The 16,870-nt window shown below is 49.3% G+C and overlaps 1 protein-coding gene across 1 annotated transcript in view; it reads right to left on the minus strand.

Annotated features, from left to right (window-relative positions):
• SPG11 (SPG11 vesicle trafficking associated, spatacsin) overlaps positions 1 to 16,870 on the minus strand; it is an 81,851-nt gene that overhangs the window by 61,689 nt on the left and 3,292 nt on the right. The window contains exons 3-6 of the mRNA XM_038749938.1: positions 14,946 to 15,173; positions 9,742 to 9,922; positions 7,075 to 7,212; positions 319 to 749 (exon numbers count right to left, since the gene is read on the minus strand). Coding sequence (XP_038605866.1) covers positions 319 to 749; positions 7,075 to 7,212; positions 9,742 to 9,922; positions 14,946 to 15,173 — 978 coding nt within the window. The remainder of the gene's footprint in view (positions 1 to 318; positions 750 to 7,074; positions 7,213 to 9,741; positions 9,923 to 14,945; positions 15,174 to 16,870) is intronic.

Here is a 16,870-nt window from a genome sequence, read left to right on the forward strand (position 1 = left end):
CCCCTTGGTGTTCTGCCGACCCGGCACTGAGGCGGCGCGTGGCTGCCCGCCGCTCCCGGAATCGTGCCACGAGTGTGCCGCCGCCGCCTCGCTGGGCTTCCCCAAATCACCATCATCAATCGTATGTATTGAGCGCTTACTGTGTGCAGAGCACTGTACTAAGCGCTTGGGAGGTACAAATTGGCAACATACAGAGACGGTCCCTACCCAACAGTGGGCTCACAAATCCTTCCGATCTGGGGGCCTCCGCCATTCTCCCCCCGCAGGAATCCCGAGAGGAGCAGCTGAAGCACCCCCAGACTGACGTCCAACCCTCACCTGTGAGGACCAGGCAGGGCTGCTGGTCTCCCCCGCCGTCCACGGGGATGCAACCTCGGCCCAGGCCCAGGGGCTTCACCTCGAGGGTCTCCAGGTCCCACAGGGCGACCGTCAGGCCCGTGCTGTCCCCCGCCAGGGTGAACAGGGCACTGAACCCGGTCACGCGGACGCACCTCAGCTCCGAGGGCTCCGCGGGGATCCCGAAGCGCGCTTCCCGCTTCCACCCCCGCCGGGCCGGCTCTTTCTCCGGGCAGCCGGGCCGGGCCCGGACCGACCGCGCGGGCGCCGGGGGCCCCGCCTGCCGGGCCGGGCCGCTGGATTCGGGGGGCTCCACGTGGGGCAGGTGGCGGAACCAGGGCCCGCAGCTTTCGGGGTCCGTCGGGGTCCCCTTCGCCACGTCCGACAGGACCGACAGTTGAGCCTTCCAGGACCTGGGGGCAGAGCAGCGAGACGGAGTCGAGCCATTAGACCACCCGCCCTCTAGACGGGCACCTGCGCCCATCTCTATATGTTGCCAGCTTGTACTCCCCAAGCGCTCTGCACACAGAAAGCGCTCAATAAATACAACTGAATGAATGATTTGGAGAAGCAGCATGGGGACCGTCTCTGTGCGTTGCCAGCTTGTACTTCCCAAGCGCTTAGTCCAGTGCTCTGCACACAGTAAGCGCTCAATAAATACGATTGAATGAACGATTTGGAGAAGCAGCGTGGGGACTGTTTCTATGTGTTGCCAGCTTGTACTTCCCAAGCGCTGAATACAGTGCTCTGCACACAGTAAGCGCTCAATAAATACGACTGAATGAATGATTTGGAGAAGCAGCGTGGGGACTCAGCTTGTACTTCCCAAGCGCTTAGTCCAGTGCTCTGCACACAGTAAGCGCTCAATAAATACGACTGAATGATTTGGAGAAGCAGCGTGGGGACCGTCTCTGTGCGTTGCCAGCTTGTACTTCCCAAGCGCTTAGTACAGTGCTCTGCACACAGTAAGCGCTCAATAAATATGATTGAATGAATGATTTGGAGAAGCAGCGTGGGGACTCAGCTTGTACTTCCCAAGCGCTTAGTCCAGTGCTCTGCACACAGTAAGCGCTCAATAAATACGACTGAATGATTTGGAGAAGCAGCGTGGGGACCGTCTCTGTGTGTTGCCAGCCTGTACTTCCCAAGCGCTTAGTCCAGTGCTCTGCACACAGTAAGCGCTCAATAAATATGATTGAATGAATGATTTGGAGAAGCAGCGTGGGGACTCAGCTTGTACTTCCCAAGCGCTTAGTACAGCGCTCTGCACACAGTAAGCGCTCAATAAATACGACTGAATGAATGATTTGGAGAAGCTGCGTGGGGACCGTCTCTGTGTGTTGCCAGCTTGTACTTCCCAAGCGCTTAGTACAGTGCTCTGCACACAGTAAGCGCTCAATAAATATGATTGAATGAATGATTTGGAGAAGCAGCGTGGGGACTCAGCTTGTACTTCCCAAGCGCTTAGTCCAGTGCTCTGCACACAGTAAGCGCTCAATAAATACGACTGAATGATTTGGAGAAGCAGCGTGGGGACCGTCTCTGTGTGTTGCCAGCTTGTACTTCCCAAGCGCTTAGTCCAGTGCTCTGCACACAGTAAGCGCTCAATAAATATGATTGAATGAATGATTTGGAGAAGCAGCGTGGGGACTCAGCTTGTACTTCCCAAGCGCTTAGTCCAGTGCTCTGCACACAGTAAGCGCTCAATAAATACGACTGAATGATTTGGAGAAGCAGCGTGGGGACCGTCTCTGTGTGTTGCCAGCTTGTACTTCCCAAGCGCTTAGTCCAGTGCTCTGCACACAGTAAGCACTCAATAAATATGATTGAATGAATGATTTGGAGAAGCAGCGTGGGGACCGTCTCTGTGTATTGCCAGCTTGTACTTCCCAAGCGCTTAGTACAGCGCTCTGCACACAGTAAGCGCTCAATAAATACAACTGAATGAATGATTTGGAGAAGCAGCGTGGGGACTGTCTCTGTGTGTTGCCAGCTTGTACTTCCCAAACGCTTAGTCCAGTGCTCTGCACACAGTAAGCGCTCAATAAATATGATTGAATGAATGATTTGGAGAAGCAGTGTGGGGACTCAGCTTGTACTTCCCAAGCGCTTAGTCCAGTGCTCTGCACACAGTAAGCGCTCAATAAATACGACTGAATGATTTGGAGAAGCAGCGTGGGGACCGTCTCTGTGTGTTGCCAGCTTGTACTTCCCGAGCGCTTAGTCCAGTGCTCTGCACACGGTAAGCGCTCAATAAATATGACTGAATGAATGATTTGGAGAAGCAGCGTGGGGACCGTCTCTGTGTGTTGCCAGCTTGTACTTCCCAAGCGCTTAGTCCAGTGCTCTGCACACAGTAAGCGCTCAATAAATACGACTGAATGAATGATTTGGAGAAGCAGCGTGGGGACTGTCTGTGTGTTGCCAGCTTGTACTTCCCAAGCGCTTAGTACAGCGCTCTGCACACAGTAAGCGCTCAATAAATACGACTGAATGAATGATTTGGAGAAGCTGCGTGGGGACCGTCTCTGTGTGTTGCCAGCTTGCACTTCCCAAGCGCTTAGTACAGTGCTCTGTACACAGTAAGCGCTCAATAAATACGACTGAATGCATGAATGAATGAATAGTGGATAGACCGCAGGCCTAGGAATCGGAAGGACCTGGGTTCTAATGCCGCCTCTGCCACTTGTCCGCTGTGTCACCTTGGGCAAGTCACTTAGTTTCTCTTTGCCTCAGTTACCTCACCTGTAAAATGGAGATTAAGGCTGTGAGCCCCTTGTGGGATATGGACTGTGTGCAACCTGATTATTTTGTATTCATTCAATCGTATTTATTGAGCGCCTATTGTGTGCAGAGCACTGTACTAAGTGCTTGGGAAGTCCAAGTTGGCAACATATAATAATAATAACAACAATGGCATTTATTAAGCGCTTACTATGTGCAGAGCACTGTTCTAAGCGCTGGGGAGGTTACAAGGTGACCAGGTTGTCCCACAGGGGGCTCACAGTATTAATCCCCATTTTACAGTTGAGGTAACTGAGGCCCAGAGAAGTTAAATGACTTGCCCGAAGTCACCCAGCTGACAATTGGCAGAGCTGGGATTTGAACCCATGACCTCTGACTCCAAAGTCCGGGCTCTTTCCACTGAGCCACGCTGCTTCTCTAGCCACGCTGCTTCTCTAGAGACGGTCCCTACCCAACAGTGGGCTCACAGTCTAGAAGGTCTACCCCAAGGCTCAAACAGTGCCAGGCACAGAGTGTGTGTTATTAATAATAATAATAAAAAACAATTCCCTGGGATGACTGGGCCCTCCAGAGACAGGCATCTGAGACGTCCCCCAAATAGAGTCTCCATCCTTTCAAAGCCTTACAAAAAGCACTTCACATCCAAAAGGCCTTCCCAGACTACGCCGCGTTTTTCCTCATCGCCCACTCCCTTCTGCGTCACCCTGACTCGCTCACTTTGCTCTCCCCACCTCCCATCGTCATCATCAATCGTATTTATTGAGCGCTTACTGTGTGCAGAGCGCTGGACTAAGCGCTTGGGAAGTACAAATTGGCAACATATAGAGACAGTCCCTACCCAACAGTGGGCTCACACCTCCCAGCCCCACAGCACTTATAAAGCGCATTTGTTAAGCGCTTACGATGTGCAAAGCACTGTTCTAAGCGCCGGAGGGGATACGAGATGATCAGGTTGTCCCACGTGGGGCTCACGGTCAATCCCCATTTTACAGATGAGGTAACTGAGGCTCAGAGAAGTGACTTGCCCACGGTCACCCGGCAGACATTAATTTCATTTATATATTTTATTTTATTTTTATTTATTTTATTGTGTTAATATGTTTTGTTGTCTGTCTCCCCCTTCTAGACTGTGAGCCCACTGTTGGGTAGGGACCGTCTCTATAGGTTGCCAACTTGGACTTCCCAAGCGCTTAGTGCAGTGCTCTGCACACAGTAAGCGCTCAATAAAGAGAAGCAGCGTGGCTCAATGGAAAGAGCCCGGGCTTGGGAGTCAGAGGTCATGGGTTCAAATCCTGGCTCTGCCAATTGTCAGCTGCGTGACCTTGGGCAAGTCACTTAGCTTCTCTGTGCCTCAGTTCCCTCATCTGTAAAATGAGGATGAAGACTGTGAGCCCCACGTGGGACAACCTGATCACCTTGTATCCTCCCCAGTGCTTAGAACAGTGCTTTGCACATAGTAAGCGCTTAACAAATGCCATTAAAAAAATAAATAAATAAATACGATTGAATGAACGAATGTGGCGGAGCCGGGATTCGAGGATTCGAACCCATGACCTCTGACTCCAAAGCCCGTGCTCTTTCCACTGAGCCACGCTGCTTCTTATGGACTCTATGGACATAATTTGATTTATTTGTATTGATGTCTGTCTCTCTGGAGACTGTAAACCCGTTTTGGGCAGGGAATGTGACTGTTTACTGCTGTATTGTGTTCTCCCATGTACAGTGCTCTGCACACAGTTCAGGGCTCAGTAAATATGGAATGAAGTCAAACAGAATCAATCAATCAATCGTATTTAAGAAGAAGCAGCGTGGCTCAGTGAAAAGAGCACGGGCTTTGGAGTTCGAGGTCATGGGTTCGAATCCGGCTCCACCACATGCCGGCTGTGTGACCTTGAGCAAGTCACTTAACTTCTCTGAGCCTCAGTTACCTCATCTGTAAAATGGGGATTGATTGTGAGCCCCACGTGGGGCAACTTGATCACCTTGTATCCCCCCACAGCGCTTAGAACAGTGCTCTGCACATCGTAAGCGCTTAACAAATGCCATCATTATTATTATAAGCGCTTAGTACAGTGCTCTGCGCATAGTAAGCGCTCAATACGATTGATGATGATTTATTGAGCGCTTACTGTGTGCAGAGCACTGTACTAAGCGCTTGGGAAGTCCAAGTTGGCAACATAGAGAGACGGTCCCGACCCAACAGTGGGGTCACAGTCTAAAAGAATAAGGGTTTTCCCTTGCATGTGTAAGTTTTTCCTATGTGTCCGTCTCCAGAGAGCTCATCCCTCCCCTGGGCTGTCCTTTCCCCAGCGGCCGACGCTGTGCCCGGACAACAGCGGGCACTTAGCAAACACCGCCGTCAGAGCCGGGATTTGAAGCCAGGGCCTTCTGACTCCCACCCTCTGCTCCTCCGCCGCTAATCTCCTCACCGTACCTTGTTCTCGCCTGTCCCGCCGTCGACCCCCGGCCCACGTCACCCCCCGGGCCTGGAATGCCCCCAATCCCTCTGCCCATCCGCCAAGGTAGCTCTCTTCCTCCCTTCAAAGCCCTGCTGAGAGCTCACCTCCTCCAGGAGGCCTTCCCACACTGAGCCCCTTCCCTCCTCTACCCCTCGTCCCCCTCTCCATCCCCCCATCTTACCTCCTTCCCTTCCCCACAGCACCTGCATATATGTTTGTACATATTTATTACTCCATTTATTTATTTATTTTACTTGTACAGATCTATTCTATTTATTTTATTAGTATGTTTGGTTTTGTTCTCTGTCTCCCCCTTTTAGACTGTGAGCCCACTGTTGGGCAGGGACTGTCTCTATATGTTGCCAATCTGTACTTCCCAAGCGCTTAGTCCAGTGCTCTGCACACAGAAAACGCTCAATAAATACAATTGATGATGATGATGATGATGATGATTGGGCTCTATCAAAGTAAGCTACATCTGGACAGAACCTCCCCAACCTAGTTGGTGCCATCCTGACATGGGCACTCAGCTAACACCCGCCTGCTGGTTAGCGCTGGAGGATGCCCAAGGCCCTGTCGGGGGGTTGGGGAAGATGGAGACGACAGTAATTTGGAGACAGAGAGCCTCATGGAGGTTTCTAGACTGTGAGCCCACTGTTGGGTAGGGACCGTCTCTATATGTTGCCAACTTGGACTTCCCAAGCACTTAGTACAGTGCTCTGCACACAGTAGGCGCTCAATAAATATGATTGATTGATTTCCCTGGGGGCCACAGCCCCCGGGGTGGGTAGGACGGGGAGTGCCACCCTCCTCCTCCGCCTTACCTCCTTCCCCTCCCCACAGCACCTGTATATATGTTTGAACGGATTTATTACCCTATTTATTTTACTTGTACATATTTATTCTACTTATTTTATTTTGTGACTATGTTTTGTTTTGTTCTCTGTCTCCCCCTTCTAGACTGTGAGCCCGCTATTGGGTACGGACTGTCTCTAGATGTTGCCAACTTGGACTTCCCAAGCGCTTAGTAGGGTGCTCTGCACACAGTGAGTGCTCCATCAATCAATCAATCATATTTATTGAGCGCTTACTGTGTGCAGAGCACCGGACTAAGCGCTTGGGAAGTCCAAGATGGCAACATATAGAGACGGTCCCTACCCAACAGTGGGCTCACAGTCTAAAAGGGGGAGACAGAGAACAAAACCAAACACACTAACAGAATAAATAAGTGAAGCAGCGTGGCTCAGTGGAAAGAGCCCGGGCTTTGGAGCCAGAGGTCATGGGTTCAAATCCCGGCTCCACCAATTTTCAGCTGGGTGACTTTGGGCAAGTCACTTAACTCCCCTGTGCTTCAGTTCCCTCATCTGGAAAATGGGGATTAAGACTGTGAGCCCCTCGTGGGACAACCTGATCACCCTGTAACCTCCTCAGCGCTGAGAACAGTGCTTTGCACATAGTAAGCGTTTAATAAATGCCATTATTATTATTATTATTATTAATAAGTACGACTGAATGAATGAATGAATGAGGGTACCTGTCTGTCGGGAACGAGAACTTGGTGAGCGTCATGTTGTGGGCAGAGTTGGCGAGATCATCCTCATCATCCCCTGGGGGTCTCTCCACAGGGAGATCTTCCAACCTCGGCTCCCACAGCAGATGCCCCGGGAACCTCCTGAGGGGAGACAACGGGACCAAGTTGACAGTCCGGCAAGCCCTGACCCGGCTTTACTCGGGCCTCCATCCACACTTTTATCATCATCATCATCAATCGTATTTATTGAGCGCTTACTATGTGCAGAGCACTGTACTAAGCGCTTGGGAAGTCCAAGTTGGCAACATATAGAGACGGTCCCTACCCAACAGTGGGCTCACAGTCTAAAAGGGGGAGACAGAGAACAAAACCAAATATACTAACAAAATAAAATAAATAGAATAGATATGAACAAGTGAAATAGAGTAATAAATATGTACAAACATATATACATATATACAGGTGCTGTGGGGAAGGGAAGGAGGTAAGATGGGGGGATGGAGAGGGGGACAAGGGGGAGAGGAAGGAAGGGGCTCAGTCGGGGAAGGCCTCCTGGAGGAGGTGAGCTCTCAGCAGGGCCTTGAAGGGAGGAAGAGAGCTAGCTTGGTGGATGGGCAGAGGGAGGGCATTCCAGGCCCGGGGGATAATGTATATATGTTTGTACATATTTATTACTCTATTTATTTATTTATTCTACTTGTACATATCTATTCTATTTATTTTATTTTGTTAGCATGTTTGGTTTTGTTCTCTATCTCCCCCTTTCAGACTGTGAGCCCACTGTTGGGTAGGGACTGTCTCTATATGTTGCCAATTTGTACTTCCCAAGCGCTTAGTGCAGTGCTCTGCACATAGTAAGCGCTCAATACGATTGATGCTGATGATGATGATGACGTGGGCCGGGGGTCGATGGTGGGACAGGCGAGAACGAGGTACGGTGAGGAGATTAGCGGCAGAGGAGCGGAGGGTGCGGGCTGGGCTGGAGAAGGAGAGAAGGGAGGGGAGGTAGGAGGGGGCGAGGGGATGGACGGGTGAGGAGTTAATGCCTGATGCGCAGATTGATCAGTAGCCACTGGAGATGTTTAGACTGTGAGCCCACTGTTGGGTAAGGACTGTCTCTATATGTCGCCAACTTGGACTTCCCAAGCGCTTCGTACAGTGCTCTGCACACAGTAAGCGCTCAATAAACACGACTGATTGATTGATTGATCCACACCGGTCCAGCTCCCTTACGCCCCGGCTCTTCCTCCTATTGTAATATTCTGTCCGTCTCCCCCATTCGACGGCCAGCCCCTTGTAGGCAGGGGCTGAGTGTTTCGCTTCCCTTTCCCTAGCCCTCAGGGTAGCGGGCATCCTGATAGCATTTTAGACTGTGAGCCCACTGTTGGGTAGGGACTGTCTCTAGATGTTGCCAACTTGTACTTCCCAAGCGCTTAGTACAGTGCTCTGCACACAGTAAGCGCTCAATAAATACGATTGATGATGATGATGATGATGATATCATTACTGCTCCCACTTCTACACCCTCCTCTCTCTTCTAGGTTTAAACCCTTTTTGCGGGACGGGAGGGAACGGAAGGTGGGAAGGCTGGGGGGAGGCGGACAGGCGCGGCCCCACGACTCGAGGGCAATTCCAGGAAGCAACGGAGAAGCAGCATGGCTCAGTGGAAAGAGCCCAGGCTTTGGAGTCCGAGGTCATGGGTTCAAATCCCGGCTCCGCCAACTGTCAGCTGTGTGGCTTTGGGCAAGTCACTTCTCTGGGCCTCAGTTACCTCAACTGTAAAATGGGGATGAAGACTGTGAGCCCCCCGTGGGACAACCTGATCGCCTTGTCACCTCCCCAATGCTTAGAACAGTGCTTTGCACATAGTAAGCGCTTAATAAATGCCATTATTATTATAATTATTCCAAGATGGACGAGGGGAAAAGCGGCTTTCAAAGCCACAGCTGAGAGCAGGGAGCGGGTCCTCTCTCATCATCATCATCATCATCATCATCAATCGTATTTATTGAGTGCTTACTACGTGCAGAGCACTGTACTAAGCGCTTGGGAAGTACAAATTGGCAACATATAGAGACAGTCCCTACCCAACAGCGGGCTCACAGTCTAAAAGGGGGAGACAGAGAACAAAACCAAACATACTAACAAAATAAAATAAATAGAATAGATATGTACAAGTAAAATAAATAGAGTAATAAATATGTACAAACATATATACATATATACAGGTGCTGTGGGGAAGGGAAGGAGGTAAGATGGGGGGGATGGAGAGGGGGACGAGGGGGAGAGGAAGGAAGGGGCTCAGTCTGGATGATCATCATCATCAATCGTATTTATTGAGCGCTTACTATGTGCAGAGCACTGTACTATGCACTTGGGAAGTACAAATTGGCAACATAACGGAGGAGGCACCGGCTGATCTTGCTCACTTTTCCGTGCTTGCCAGTTTCACTGACTCAAGCTCCAACTCCAACCCGGCCTGCGCTCCGGAGTAACAGCGCTCACCGGATCGGTACCTCTCGACCCCCAACGATCGCGCCCGCCAGAGAGGGCAAGTGCCACGGTAGCCGGGGAGGGGATCGGAAGAATCCATCAAGGCCAAAGGGCCCCCGGGCCCCCCGAGGCTTCTCCCGCCTCCGATCGGGCTGGGAAACCCCTCCAGTCACACACCTGAAATACAGATCCAAGTCCAGGGCAACGGCGGAGCGGGAGCGGCTCACGATCACAACATCTAGGTCCCGGGACACCGCGAGGGAGGCTGAGGAAGGTGAGAGGCTCGGCCGCGGCTCCTCGGACCCGTCCGTCAGGTCCACCTGCGCCCGGCACGTCCCGTCCTCTGCGTCGAACATGTCTTTACGTTGCAGTCAAAGGACTCCGCCAGCTCAGAGCCCGCCTGGAAACCCGGACCGCCGAGGAGGATATGCCACCCTCGGGACGGCGGGCATATTTTAGACTGTGAGCCCACTGTTGGGTAGGGACTGTCTCTATATGTTGCCAATTTGTACTTCCCAAGCGCTTAGTACAGTGCTCTGCACATAGTAAGCGCTCAATAAATACGATTGATGATGATAAGTGGCCTCCTCAACTTCTGGAACATCGGGAGGACCACGGCTGACGATGTTTGGGCAAGGGGCCGTGAAGAGCCCCTTATTATTATTATTATTATTCCAAGTGGGTTCTCAAAAAACACTATTTCCACAATGCTTTGACTCCGCACACTCCTCAGGAACTCTGCTCCTCCGGCCCCAGTGCTGTACTGCTCTTTTCATACTCATCCCTGCCTTTGTCCTTCTGTCTTTTTAGGTTTTTTGCCACCATTCGTTCATTCAATCGTATTTATTGAGCGCTTACTGTGTGCAGAGCACAGGACTAAGCGCTTGGGAAGTCCAAGTTGGCAACATCTAGAGACGGGCCCTACCCGACAGCGGGCTCACAGTCTAGAAGGGGGAGACGGACAACAAAACATATTAACCAAATAAAATAAATAGAATACGTACAAGTAAAATGAATAAATAAATAGGGTAATAAATATGGACAAACATACCTATTCATTCATTCATTCAATCGTATTTATTGAGCGCTTACCGCGTGCAGAGCACCGGACTAAGTGCTTGGGAAGTCCAAGTTGGCAACATCTAGAGACGGGCCCTACCCGACAGCGGGCTCACAGTCTAGAAGGGGGAGACGGACAACAAAACATATTAACCAAATAAAATAAATAGAATACGTACAAGTAAAATGAATAAATAAATAGGGTAATATGGACAAACATCTATTCATTCATTCACTCAATCGTATTTATTGAGCGCTTACCGCGTGCAGAGCACTGTACTAAGCGCTTGGGAAGTCCAAGTTGGCAACATCTAGAGACGGTCCCTCTCTCAGCTTTATTCTTCGGCTGCGAATGCCAGACAGGGGACGGGGTGGGCAGGAACTATGTCTACTTCTCATCCAAGCTACTTTTTCCTCAATGCTCATTACAGTGTTTTGCACATAGTGGGTTCTCAAAAAACACCATTCATCATCATCATCAATCGTATTTATTGAGCGCTTACTATGTGCAGAGCACATTCCCGTAATCCTTTGGCTCCACACACTCCTCAGTATTTGCCGACACCCTGGTCTCCAGGCTTTTGGCTTGGTGCTTGCCTCTCCCTGATTTTTTACATGGTATTTCTTAGGTACCTACTATGTGCCAGGCACCGTACTAAGCGCCGGGGCAGATACAGTACGGTTGGACACAGTCCCCCCATCCCCAATTTGCAGATAAGGTAACTGAGGCACAGAGAAGTTAGGAGAACTGGGTTCTAATCCTGGCTCTGTAAGCTGCCTGCTGTGTGACCTAGGGCGAGTCATTCACTTCTCTGAGCCTCAGTTCCCTCATCTGTAAAATGGGGATTAAAACTGTGAGCCTCCCGGGGGATATATGTATATATGTATACCTGTGTATATGTATATATGTTTGTACATATTTATTACTCTACCTATTTATTTATTTATTTTACTTGTACATATCTATTCTATTTATTTTATTTTGTTAGTATGTTTGGTTTTGTTCTCTGTCTCCCCCTTTTAGACTGTGAGCCCAATGTTGGGTAGGGACTGCCTCTATATGTCTCTTTATGTTGCCAATTTGTACTTCCCAAGCGCTTAGTACAGTGCTCTGCACACAGTAAGCGCTCAATAAATATGATTGATTGATTGACAACCTGATCACCTTGTCACCTCCCCAGCGCTTAGAACAGTGCTTTGAACATAGTAAGTGCTTAATAAATACCATTATTATTATTATTATTATTCTGCGGGGCCTCGGTTGCCTCATCTGTAAAATGGGGAATTAAGGGGCAAAAAACCCTGTTCTCCTTCCCTCTTAGACTGTGGGTCATCTGTTTATATTAGAGAAGCAGCATAGCCCAGTGGAAAGAGCACAGGCTTGGGAGCGAGAGGTCGTGGGTTCTAATCCCTGCTCCGCCACTTGTCTGCTGTGTGACCCTGGGCAAGCCACTTCACGTCTCTGTGCCTCAGTTATCTCATCTGCAAAGATGGGGATTAATAATAATAATGATGGCATTTATTAAGCGCTTACTATGTGCGAAGCACTAGTTCTAAGCGCTGGGGAGGTTACAAGGTGATCGGGTTGCCCCACGGGGGGCTCACAGTCTTCATCCCCATTTTACAGTCGAGGTTAACTGAGGCCCAGAGAAGTGAAGTGACGTGCCCAACGTCACACAGCTGACAAGTGGCGGAGCCGGAATTTGAACCCATGACCTCTGACTCCAAAGCCCGGGCTCTTACCGCTGAGCCACGCTGCTTCTCCTGTGAGATTAAGACTGTGAGCCCCACGTGGGACAACCTGATTACCTTGTATTTACCCCAGCGCTTAGTACAGTGCTTGGCACATAGTAAACGCTTAATAAATACCATTATTATTATTATTATTAGATCTACCCCAGCACTTGGCACATGGTAAATGCTTAGCAATTGCCACAGTTAAATATTATTACTCTTAGCTCTCCCCTAGCAAAGTGTTAAACAAACCGCTATTCTGATACTTATATCAGAATACTTATTTTGACCACTCTACTTGCAAATATTTTTCTGTTGTCTCCATTCATTCATTCAATCGTATTTATTGAGCGCTTACTGTGTGCAGAGCACTGTACTAAGCGCTTGGGAAGTCCAAGTCGGCAACATAGAGAGACGGTCCCTACCCAACAGCGGGCTCACAGTCTAGAAGGGGGAGACAGACAACAAACCAAAACATATTAACACAATAAAATAAATAAAAATAAAATTAAAATAAAGTAAAATATATAAATAAAATTAAATAAATAAAATTAAATAAAATAAAATAAAATAAAAATTCCAGGCCAGGGGGATGACGTGGGCCGGGGGTTGATGGCGAGCCCACTGTTGGGTAGGGACCGTCTCGATATGTTGCTAAAATAAAATAAAATAAAATAAAAATTCCAGGCCAGGGGGATGACGTGGGCCGGGGGTTGATGGGGAGCCCACTGCTGGGTAGGGACCGTCTCTATATGTTGCCGAATTGTACTTCCCAAGCGCTTAGTACAGTGCTCTGCACACAGTAAGCGCTCAATAAATACAATTGAATGAATGAATGACAGGCGAGAACAAGGCACGGTGAGGAGATTAGCGGCAGAGGAGCGGACGGTGAGTGTCAGCTCCTTGTGGGCAGGGAATTTGGGAAGAACAGAATAACAAAGCGACAAGCGCCCGGAAGTAGTGCGGCCTAGTGGAAAGAGCCCAGACCCAGAAGTCACGAGACCTGGGTTCTAATTCCAGCTCCATCCACTTGCCTGCTGTGTGACCCTGGGCAAGTTGCTTCACTTCCCTGTGCCTCAGGCTTACTTTAACGCTTTTTGTATTTTAGTTAGACTTTTAAGAGTATAACATTATGATGATGATGATGATGGCACTTATTAAGGACTTACTATGTGCAAAGCACTGTTCTAAGCGCTGGGGCGGATACAAGGTGATCAGGTTGTCCCACGGGGGGCTCACATTCTTCATCCCCATTTGACAGATGAGGTAACTGAGGCACAGAGAAGTGAAGTGACTTGCCCAAAGTCACACAGCCGACAAGTGGCGGGGCCGGGATTCGAACCCATGACCTCTGATTCCAAAGCCCGGGCTCCTTCCACTGAGCCATGCATTACACTCTTGGGGAGTGTATAATTTTGCCCTCCAACCACTTAGCACATAGTAAACGCTTAACAAATGCCATCATTATTATTAATAGAAAATTGCTCTTCTCAAATTCAGAGACGTTAAAGACAAGTCTGCTCTCCATCCCCTCGCCCCCTCCTACCTCACTTCCCTTCTTTCCTTCTCCAGCCCAGCCCGCACCCTCCGCTCCTCTGCCGCCGCTCACCTCCTCACCGGGCCTCGTTCTCGCCCGTCCCGCCGTCGACCCCCGGCCCACGTCCTCCCCCCGTCCCGGAAAGCCCTCCCTCCCCACATCCGCCACATCCTCCTCCCTTCAAAACCCTACTGAGAGCTCACCTCCTCCAGGAGGCCTTCCCACACTGAGCCCCCTTTTTTCTCTCCTCCTCCCCCTCCCCACAGCACCTGTATATACGCTTGTACAGATTTATTACTCTATTTTCCTTGTACATATTTACTATTCTATTTATTTTGTTAATACGTTTTGTTGTCTGTCTCCCCCCTTCTAGACTGTGAGCCCGTTGTTGGGTAGGGACCGTCTCTAAATGTTGCCAACTTGGACCTCCCAAGCGCTTAGTACGGTGCTCGGCACACCGTAAGCGCTCAATAAATACGACCGAATGAATCATCATCATCATCAATCGTATTTATTGAGCGCTTACTATGTGCAGAGCACTGTACTAAGCGCTTGGGAAGTACAAATTGGCAGCTTGTACAGATTTATTACTCTATTTTCCTTGTACATATTTACTATTCTATTTATTTTGTTAATACGTTTTGCTGTCTGTCTCCCCCCTTCTAGACTGTGAGCCCATTGTTGGGTAGGGACCGTCTCTATATGTTGCCAACTGGGACTTCCCAAGCGCTTAGTACGGTGCTCGGCACACCGTAAGCGCTCAATAAATACGGCCGAATGAATCATCATCATCATCATCAATCGTATTTATTGAGCGCTTACTATGTGCAGAGCACTGTACTAAGCGCTTGGGAAGTACAAATTGGCAACATATAGAGACAGCGGGTCTAGGACAGATCGGTCTTTTGGGGGAAGTTGGTAAAAATTCTGCTAACAGTCGAGATTTCAAGTCATCGGGGCTCTGCTGGGGGAAGGGTCTTGCCGTAAGCACTGGGAAGCGCCCCTTCCCTCCCAGACGTTCCCGCTTCCCTGCCGGCCTTCCCAAGGATACACATCCAGCCGGAACGGTCCAGGACGAACAGGATCCCCCTGCAGAGCTGCGTCTCCACGGGTCCCTCCAAGGCGCGAGGGGCCCCACCAAGGGGGAAGCAGCGGCGGGCGCCAATCTCCGTGCCTCCCTCGGGAAACGCCACGTGCAGGACGATATATTCGTTGATCAGCAGGACGGACACGCTGCTCTGGAACCACAGGACTCGCACAGACTGGATGGAGTCAACGCCTGGAAAGCGAGAGATTTCCGAACGAGAGATCAGCAGGCGCGAGTTCCGATCCGCGAATTTTCTCGTTCCGTTTTACAGGCGGTCATCCAATTCATTTCTCCGGAAATGCTCCTCAGAGGGCGTCAGGAAGGCCCGAAGGTGAGGATCTTAGCGAGGCACGACCATTCATTCGTTCATTCAGTCGTATTTATTGAGCGCTCACTGTGTGCAGAGCACTGGACTAAGCGCTTGGGAAGTCCAAGTTGGCAACATATAGGGACAGTCCCTACCCAACAGCGGGCTCACAGGCTAGAAGGGGGAGACAGACAACAAAACCAAAACATATTAACACAATAAAATAAATAAAAATAAAATAAAGTAAAATATATAAATAAAATTAAATAAATAAATAAAATAAAATAAAAATTCCAGGCCGGGGGATGACCAGCCCTGCAGTCGCCGGGGTATCTTTGTGAAACACTTACTATGTGCCATATGTATATGTAACATACATACATACTTACTACTACTACTACTAATAATAATAATAATGGCATTTATTAAGCGCTTACTATGTGCAAAGCACTGTTCGAAGCGCTGGGGAGGTTACAAGGTGATAAAGTTGTCCCACAAGGGGCTCACAGTCTTAATCCCCATTTTACAGATGAGGGAACTGAGGCACAGAGAAGTGACTTGCCCAAAGTCACACAGCTGACGATTGGCGGGGCCGGGATTCGAACCCATGGCCTCTGACTCCAAAGCCCGTGCTCCTTCCACTGAGCCACGCTGCTCCGCTGCGTGGATAATAAATAATATTCTATTTATTGCATTTTGTTAATATGTTTTGTTTTGTTGTCTGTCTCCCCCTTCTAGACTGTGAGCCTGCTGTTGGGTAGGGACCGTCTCTATGTGTTGCCAACTTGCACTTCCCAAGCGCGTAGTACAGTGCTCTGCACACAGTAAGCGCTCAATAAATATGATTGAATGAATGAATGAATGTGCCAAGCAGTGGATACAGGATAATCAGGTGAGACACAGTTCCTGTCCCACCTGGGGCTTTCAGTTGAAGTAGGAGGAAGAACCGGTATTGAATTCCCATTTTCCAAATGAGGAAAATGAAGCCCAGAGAATTTATGACTTGCCAGAGGTCACACAAGAGGCAAGTGGGAGAAACGGGATTGGAACCCAGGACCCCTTACTCCCAGGTTCGGGCTCTTTCCACTAAGCCATGCTGCTTCTCGAATCTATTGTTTCGAAAACTGTGTAGTTCAGAAACAGAAAGTATTGTGGTTTGTGGGAAGAGGTTGAATTCCAAAGTACTGGGCATAGGCACAGATCGGGGTAATAAAAGAGGGACGGCTGCCCCGGCTGTGGGGAGATAAAAAAGGACGAAAGACGGCAATAAGTAGAAAAAGAAAAGCAATTAGACTGTGCACTACAAAAGCAATCTGCTCTTGGTCCCTTTACTCTTTCAAAATAAGCACAAGTAGAAACATTTCCATTTTTGAACAAATCTGGTTTCTTAATTTTACTTCCATCCATTAATAAGACCGATGATGATAAAAATGGTGGCATTCGTTACACTCTTATTTTGTGCCAAGCACCGTTTTAGATGCTATAAAGTAATGCTTCCTTTTGTGTCCAAATGAACAGTAGAACAAAAACAGAGAGTCAGCATAGCCTAGTGGATAGAGCACAGGCCCGAGAGTCCTGGGTT

This window comes from Tachyglossus aculeatus, chromosome 8 (genome assembly GCF_015852505.1).
Source record: "Tachyglossus aculeatus isolate mTacAcu1 chromosome 8, mTacAcu1.pri, whole genome shotgun sequence".
In the NCBI taxonomy this organism is placed as follows: Eukaryota; Metazoa; Chordata; class Mammalia; order Monotremata; family Tachyglossidae; genus Tachyglossus; species Tachyglossus aculeatus.